This window comes from Egretta garzetta, unplaced genomic scaffold (assembly GCF_000687185.1).
Source record: "Egretta garzetta isolate BGI_Z169 unplaced genomic scaffold, ASM68718v1 scaffold172, whole genome shotgun sequence".
Taxonomy (NCBI): Eukaryota; Metazoa; Chordata; class Aves; order Pelecaniformes; family Ardeidae; genus Egretta; species Egretta garzetta.
Window position 1 is genome coordinate 447,863 of NW_009258951.1, and position 8,132 is coordinate 455,994.

At 63.4% G+C, this 8,132-nt stretch overlaps 3 protein-coding genes across 3 annotated transcripts in view; 2 read left to right on the forward strand and 1 right to left on the reverse strand.

The window, feature by feature from the left end:
- The window catches only part of LOC104122217 (intestinal-type alkaline phosphatase-like), a 2,539-nt gene extending 1,514 nt beyond the window's left edge, over nt 1–1,025 (forward strand). The window contains 4 exon segments of the mRNA XM_035890019.1: nt 4–83; nt 198–391; nt 534–594; nt 689–1,025. Of these exon segments, the coding sequence (XP_035745912.1) occupies nt 4–83; nt 198–391; nt 534–594; nt 689–1,025 (672 nt within the window).
- Nucleotides 1,026–1,776: 751 nt separating this feature from the next.
- Nucleotides 1,777–5,136, forward strand: LOC104122276 (intestinal-type alkaline phosphatase-like). The gene is given in 11 exon segments (XM_035889994.1): nt 1,777–1,846; nt 2,371–2,487; nt 2,603–2,718; nt 2,946–3,058; nt 3,491–3,737; nt 3,826–3,960; nt 4,050–4,122; nt 4,208–4,340; nt 4,457–4,650; nt 4,791–4,901; nt 4,988–5,136. Coding segments are annotated over 11 exon segments (1,458 nt in total).
- A 927-nt stretch (nt 5,137–6,063) lies between these two features.
- ECEL1 (endothelin converting enzyme like 1) overlaps nt 6,064–8,132 on the reverse strand; it is an 8,416-nt gene continuing 6,347 nt past the window's right edge. Inside the window, 7 exon segments of the mRNA XM_009634376.1 lie at nt 6,064–6,163; nt 6,397–6,473; nt 6,999–7,094; nt 7,320–7,385; nt 7,650–7,863; nt 7,988–8,040; nt 8,043–8,091. Of these exon segments, the coding sequence (XP_009632671.1) occupies nt 6,064–6,163; nt 6,397–6,473; nt 6,999–7,094; nt 7,320–7,385; nt 7,650–7,863; nt 7,988–8,040; nt 8,043–8,091 (655 nt within the window).

The following is an 8,132-nucleotide window of genomic DNA, read 5'->3' on the forward strand; positions in this document are numbered from 1 at the left end:
CAGGCCCCCTCAAGCGTGGAGATGACGGAAAAGGCCATTCGCATCCTGCGCAGGAATCCCAATGGCTTCTTCCTCTTTGTGGAAGATGAGTAGCCCCAGGCGGGCAGCATGGCTGGGACTGGGGTGGGACGCAGGTCCTGGGAGAATGTGGGTGTCCCAGGGGACCCGGGAGGGGATGACGACCACATTCCCCATGCAGGTGGCAGGATTGACCACGGCCACCACAGCGGCCGGGCCAAGCAGGCACTGATGGAGGCCGTCATGCTGGACCGGGCGGTGGCACGGGCGGGCGAGCTCACGTCCCCCTCCGACACTCTGACCGTGGTGACAGCCGATCACTCCCACGTCTTCACCTTTGGAGGCAACACGCTGCGTGGCACCTCCATCTTTGGTGGGTCCCAGGGAGGGGTAGTGAGCGTCCTGATTCCCACCTTCTCCTTTTGCTCCCGCTGGAGGCCAAGCCAGCCAAGGTGGGTAGCTGGGGAGAGGTACCCAGCTGGGACAGGGTGTGAGAGCATCTCTCCCTGTGCCAGGGCTGGCCCCAAAGAAAGCCAAGGACAAGCGAGCCTACACCAGCCACTGAGGCTGCACGGGGTCCTGGTGCCACCGCCTGGCTCAGGTGACCTTGGGCAGGAATCGCCCAGACGCCAGGGTAATGGGAGCTGCCCCCCCCCCGATCCCTGCGAAGGGTAGGGGAGCCTGCTGCCCCCAGCCCCATTTCTCCTGCCTGCCCTGCAGAGGACAAGGACTACAGGCAGCAGGCAGCCGTGCCCCTGGAGACGGAGACCCACAGCGGGGAGGACGTGGTGGTGCTGGCCCAGGGCCCCATGGCCCACCTCTTCCATGGGGTGCAGGAGCAGCACTACATCGCCCATGCCATGGCCTATGCTGCCTGCCTCGAGCCCTACGCCACCGAGCCCCAGTGCAGGGCAGCCCGCAGGGCGTCCCGTGGCACCCAGTGCCCCCCGCCACCCCTGCTCGCCCTCCTGACCCTCTGTATGGCCGCCCGCTTGGTGGGGGGCTGAGAGCCACGGGTGAGCCCCACTTCAGCCCTGGCTGCCCCATCAAGGGTCTCATCAGCTGAGTCCCCACTGCGGCCAGGATCAAGGGATGCAATAAAACATGGGTTGTTTGTCTCCATCTGCCACACAAGGGTTTGCGGCAGTAGTCACCTCCTAGGGTGCTGCCCTGTGCCTCAGTTTCCCCAGGTGGTCGTGGCTTCTAGTTCCCCCCCAGGACCACCACACATTGTGGTGCAGGAGGTGATAAAATGAGGGTGAGGGGAGGCCATGCCCACACCAGCTTTGCCAGGCTGGGGCACAGTACACAAAGGTTGGTACCCTCCCCACAAGAGCTAAGAAAGGAGCAGAGTTTTTGTCCAGATGAGTGGATTTATTGCTCAAGGAAGTGCTGGGAAAAGAGCAGGGCTGCTCATTGCACGAGTGACCCCCAGGTGCTCCCGAAACCCCTGTTGCCCCAGGTCTGATGCTCAGCACTGCCTGTGGCACCCCTGCCAGGCACTGTCCATTGCCTCGCTCCCTGCATCTGTGCCCCAAGTCCCTCCGTCCCCCAGCAGCAGCAAGGTGGTGTGCCAAGGAGGTGCCTCCAGCCCAGCCCCATGGCCTTTGTGCCGGCTGCCCGGCAGGACTCTGGGCTATAGGAGACTTTGCCAAACCCCTCCACTCACCCCTCAAGGGCTGGTCCGGTCCGAAGTCCCTCCCCAGCTCTGCTAGAGCTGCAGACGCTGCCAGCAGTGTTGGGCTACCGGATCTCACCATGCAGCTCCTGGCACCCCTCACCCTCTGCCTGGGCCTCTGGACAGGACTCAGCGCTGCTGTCATCCCAGGTGGGGACAAGGACGGGGACGGGTGCCTGGCTGGCTGCAAGTGGGTGCCCAGGGAAGTGGGGCACCCAGCAGGGCACCAGCCTGGCTGGCCACAAGGGAGGGTTTGGGGTGGGGGCAGGGGCTGCCTGGCTCTGCAAGGGTTAATGAGTGTTACCCCTGCTTTTCTGAGGACATTGAGCCATTTTTTCCCTGAGGGCTCAGGTTCCTGCTTGCTTCTGGGCTGGGGGAGACACGTGTAACCTCCCCCCTCCATGAATGTAGCCCCATCTCACCTGCCAGATGGTGCCCCCCATCATGACCCTTTTTGCTGCCCTCTCCTCTGCCCCAGGACCCCGGGGCCAAGCGGTGGATGCAAACCTGCATGGCCTTTCCCAATCCCAAACAGCACCCTGACCCACTCAGTCCATGTCAGAGAAGGCCCCAGCACAGGAGGTACCCCTGGGATGCGGGTGTCCCAGGGGTGCGGGTACCCTGGGGATGTGGGTGCCGGAGAGCTGGGACTGATGGGTGCTGCCCTGTCCCAGTGGAGGAGGAGAAACCATCCTTCTGGAACAAGCAGGCAGCCGCAGCCATCGAGGCCTCCTTAAAGATCCAGCCCAGAATAAGCCAAGCCAAAAACCTCATCCTCTTCCTCGGAGACGGTGAGTCCTGCTGACAGCCCTGGCGGGCAGGCTGGCACAGCCAGTTCCCCTCAGGGCGGGATGTGGGGAGGGTACCTGGTCCAGAGGGTAACCACGACCCTCTGTCCTCACCCAGGATTCGGGATCCCCACCATCACGGCCACCCGCATCCTAAAGGGGCAGGAGCAGGGGAAGCTGGGCCCTGAGACCCCCCTCGCCCTGGATGCTTTCCCCTACGTGGCTCTCTCCAAGGTAAAGCACCGTCATGCTGGGCATGGGGCCAGGGTGATGATGCCCACAGGGCTGCTGGCACAGAAGCAGCCTGCGGATGCGCATACGGGTTGCAGGGGGGTCCCTGCACGTCCCCCACTTGCCCTCAGGCATAAGAGTGAGGGTGGCAAGGGGTGCTGGGGGAAGCAACCCCCCGGGTGCCTCTGCCAACCACCCCCTGCCCTGAGCCTGCCGTGTGTCCTCGGCAGACCTACAACGTGGACCGGCATGGTCTCGGTGCTGGAGCGAGCCCGCAAAGCTGGTAATGGGGGGCACAGGGCAGCGGGGCTGGAGGCGACCCTGCAGGGGCAAGGGGCATCAAGTCGGGGGCTGCCCCCTCCACAAGCATCCCAGGGCTCAATGATGTGGGACCCTGTGCCCCCACCGGCCGCCTTTCATGGGGCCTGACGGGTGAGCACAAGTCTTACGAGGAGCGGCTGAGGGACCTGGGGTTGTTTAGTCTGGAGAAGAGGAGGCTGAGGGGAGACCTTATCGCCCTCTACAACTGCCTGACAGGAGGCTGTAGCGAGGTGGGGGTCAGCCTCTTCTCCCTGGTAATGGACGATAGGACAAGGGGGAATGGTTTGAAGTTGCACCAGGGCAGGTTTAGGCTAGACATTAGGAATGTCACAGAAAGGGTTTTCAGGCTCTGGAATGGGCTGCCCAGGGAGGTGGTTGAGTCCCCATCCCTGGAGGTATTTAAAAGAAGGATAGATGAGGTGCTCAGGGACATGGTTTAGTGGTGGGATGGCAGGGTTAGGTTAAAGGTTGGACTTGATGATCTTAAAGGTCTTTTCCAACCAAAGCCATTCTATGGGGGGGCGGCAGGGAAAGCGGTGGGCATCGTGACGACGACGCGGGTGCAGCATGCGTCACCCTCGGGGACATACGCCCACGTGGTGAACCGCAACTGGTACGCGGATGCCAACATGCCTGTGAACGCGCGCAGCCAGGGCTGCAAGGACATCGCCTGGCAGCTGGTCCACAACGTCGACATCAACGTGAGCACCCGTGCATGGGGAGGGAGGTGGAACAAGGGCAGACCCCCGGGCACCCCCACTAACACTGCGCCTGTCTCATCCCCTCCAGGTGATCTTGGGGGGTGGTCGAAAATACATGACCCCCAAGGGGACGCTAGACCCCGAGTACCCCACCCACTCCACGTCAAATGGGATACGAGAGGACGGGCATAACCTCATCGACATGTGGCTGAAGGCACACCCGGTGGGTGACGTAGCAGGGACAGTCCTCTGCCCTCCGTCCCTGGGCACAGGGCCCGGCATCCACTAACCCCCCGTGGGATTTGCCCACAGGGTGCCCTCTATGTCTGGAACCGGACAGAGATGCTGGCCGCTGCCGCTGACCCCAGTGTGAATTATTTAATGGGTAACAAACATCCTGTGTGCTGGGACCTGGCAGCCACTGGGACATGTGCAGGCGCTGAGGCTGTCCCCAACACCTCCCCTTCTAGGTCTCTTCGAACCCACGGACATGAAGTACAACATGTTGCGTAACACAACCATGGACCCGTCACTCACCGAGATGATGGAGGCAGCCATCAAGGTCCTGAGCAGGAACCCCAATGGCTTCTACCTCTTTGTGGAAGATAAGTCAGGGCCGGTGCCCCTGGGGTGGGCGAGAGGGGGGTCCCACATCCCGGGGTGGCGATAAGAGTTGGGGGTGTTGCTGTCGATCCCTAGTACCATGGGCGCCCATCTGCAGGTGGCAGAATTGACCACGGCCACCACGATGGTGCAGCCCATAGGGCACTGACCGAGGCAGTAGAGTTCGACCGGGCCATCGCACGGGCAGGTGCCCTGACGGATGAGGCACAGACCCTCACAGTCATCACTGCTGACCATTCCCATGTCTTCTCCTTCGGCGGCTACACCCTGCGTGGCTCCTCCATCTTCGGTAGGGCTCTGCCCAGCTGCCAAGCGTGGGGCATGGCCCCTTGCTGGGCACTGCCAGCTCCAGGGCACCCTGGCTGGGGCCAGAGGGGTGATACGAGGGTTTCTTGGATGATCCCCCCCCATCCATTGCCCCATCCCTAGGTCTGGCCCCCAGCAAAGCTGTTGATGGGAAGAACTACACCTCTATCCTCTATGGGAATGGACCGGGTTATCCAGGCACCAACCGGAGCGATGTGGACATTGGAACAGCCAGTGAGGGCACAGGGACAATGGCCAGGTGGTGGGATGGGGATGGGAGCCACTGCTGGCCCCCTCACCCTGTTCTCCTCCCTCCCCAGACCAGTACGACTATTTGCAGCAGGCGGCTGTGCCCCTCGCCTCGGAGACCCACGGCGGCGAGGATGTGGCCATCCTGGCCAAGGGCCCCATGGCCCACCTCTTCCACGGGGTGCAGGAGCAGACCTACGTGGCCCACGCCATGGCCTGACCCCATGGCCCCAGGGCCCCCCACGAGCACTGCTGGACCTGCATCCCACCCTCCCCATGGCTGCAGCACCCGTAGGTGGCCAGCAGCTCTTTAGAGCATCCCCAATCTGGATGCAGCAGCCGTGGGGCACTGAATCCCAGACACAGGGGGGCCCTACGCCACCTGCGCAGGGTACTTGGTGGTTAATAAACATGGGGTGTGATGATGGTAGGACAGGCAGTGTGTGGGTCCCCAAGCTGGGCAGGCAGGACTGGGGGTGCTGCTCACTATTGCCTGTCCCCCGGCCACGGCCCCTTTCACCCTCCTGGCACATCCAGCACTTTATTGACCAGAAACAGCAGCGAAAAATACAGCAGACGTCCATGTCCCCACACTCCCAGGGCAGGCTGGCATCGCCCAGCCCCAGTCCCTGCCGGCTATGCCCACCCGCTGGCAGGGCTGATGCAGGGACAGGATGGGGCTGGGACAGGCAGTGCCAGGGAGGGCACTGGGCAGGGGGGCTTTTGGCATGGGGCAGCCCCACAGCATCTCTGGTTCACTCTCCCTGCCCCAACTGGTGCTGGGCTGGGTGTGGTAGGGTTGGATGAAGGGTTTGGGGTGGGTGGACAGAAGAGGGGGTACATGGGTGCCTGGGGGGGTGCCCTGCATCGCCTCCGTCCTCCATGGGCACTCAGGGCAGGAGGTAGGAAGGGGATGGGCAGCAGGCAGCTGCCTCTGAGCAGGAGCTCACACCCACCCCAAGTGTCTCCCCGCTGCCTCCACCCCTCTGGTGGGTGCCTGTCTTTGGGGGAGTGGCCCCCTGCATCACCTGGAGGTGCCCCCTTTGCCTGGAGAGTAGGAAGGGGAGACAGGAGGAGATGGGGAGCGGGCACAGGGTGGCACTCGAGCAGGGAGGGGGGGTGCCAGCCTGCCCGGGGGGGATCAGCCTCACCACACTGAGCACTTGTGCACTGGGTTCATGGGCGAGTTCTTGGGGCAGTGGAAAACCCGTCCGAATTCCTCAAACTGCGAGACGCTGCCCAGGACCCTGCCAGGAGAGGGGAGCAACTCAGAGCCGGGCACCCCCTGCCCCCTCTGCCGCTGCCATGCGCCCCACTTGGGGCACCCCCTCACCCCATCAGCACCCCACCCCCTGCCCCAGGGATGCCCACCCAGCGCCTTCTGGTGCCGTGCTGGTGCCCACCCCACTTTGCATGGCACTGCCAGATGGGGGGAAGGCTGTCACCTGTCATGCCCCCCCATTTTGGGGCTGGATGGTACCTGTAGTGCTCCGGGGCGTGCTTGTCCGTCAGCACCTGCAGGTAGATGGACTGGGATCGCCGCTTGATGCACCAGTTCTGCAGGGGAGACAGGTTCCTATGGGTGAGCCATGGGGTCCTGGCACCCACCGGGGCACATCAGTCCTTCTGTCTGCTGGGGGACTGGGGCAGTGATGCCCTCGTTGTGCTTGTTATTGTAGGGTCTCACGGGAGTCTGTGTATGGGGTACAGGTGGGTTGGGAGCCAGAGCGTAGGGACATGTTTGTTATTGCAGGGTCTCCTAGGGGAGTGGGCTGCCTGGCTGTAGGGTCTCCTAGGAGTTCAGGGTCATGTGCGTTGGTTACTGTGGGGTCTCTGGAGGTGATGGGGGGGCACACATTTGTTATTGTAGGGTCCCCAGGAGTAGCAGGGCTGTGTGGGCTGCTCCTTACAGGGCTGAGCCCTGTGCCCTGAGCCCAGGACCTGCTGATGGAGCCAAGCTCGGCTCCTGGCCACAGGCAGTGGGTCCGGCAGAGCTCTTGCCCCATCCCTTGAGGCCACAGGCCCCACACTGGGTGACCCCCTCAACCCAGTACGTGCCACGTGGGGAGGGCAGGGGCTCACCTGGGCGAAGGCGATGAAGAAAAGCTGATCATGGGTGTATTTCAGGTGGTGCAGTGGGTGCTCAGGGCCGTGTTCCCTCACCCACTTCTGGTAGGCCTGGAGAACAAGGGATGCCCTCAGCGTGGCCTGGGTGCCCCCCAGACCTGCCCTAAGCCTCCCCCTGGAGCCCCCCAGCAACCAGCAAGCTGGATCAGGCCTGCTTCGTGCCGCAGGGAGCAAGGTGGGGCTGAGGGGTCTCCAGTCCCCCCGGTGGGGACGGCACCAGCCATGGCCCCATGGCTCTGCTGGGGTTGTGACGCCCCAGGGTGGGGGGACACTTACATAGTAGGCGAGTTTGAGCCCCCCCATGTCAGCGATGTTCTCCCCCAGCGTGTGTTTGCCATTCACCTGCCAAGAGAGACGTGGAGTGGGCGGAGATGCCCCCCACCCCAGCCAGGCATCCCCCCCATCCCCACCCTGGCACCGAGGCTGTGCCTCAGTTTCCCCCACCCAGTGCCCTGAGGAATTTCCCAGCTGAGGTGTGATGGGTTGTCGGGTCTCATGGCTGGGCAGGGCAGAGCCATGCTCTCCTGTAGGCATAGCGCAGTGGGGAACACCCCCCCGCAGGGCAGTGCATGCCCGGATATTGCCCGGGGTGGGAGGGGGTCTCACCCGCTGGTTGTAGACGGTAAAGTTGTCGTACAGGTTGACGATACACTGCGCCTTCTTCAGGAACTTGCTGTACGACCGCTCCGTCCACCAGTGCACCAGGTTCCCATGCCGGTCGTACTGTCCTCCTGCCAAGGCAGCCACCACCACCACCACCACTAGTCCCAAGGGCCCTGGGTGCCCGATGATGGTGCCAATCCCACCATAGTTCAGAGACCTGTTGCAGGGGGGAGGGAGCAGAGGTGAGTGCAGGGCACGGAGCTGGCAGGGATGGCGGTGCCCCCAGGCCACCCATCCCCTGCCCTGAACCCCCCCCACCCATGCCCCAGCCCCACACTTACTGCGGGAACTCGGGGTCGTAGAGGGTGGGCTGCAGGATGCCAGCAGGGAACACTGGGGACACAGGAGAGCATTGCAGTTGGGGGCCACCCTGTCCTGTGCCCACCTGCAGCATCACCTGGCACCAGGGGACCCTGCACCATGCCC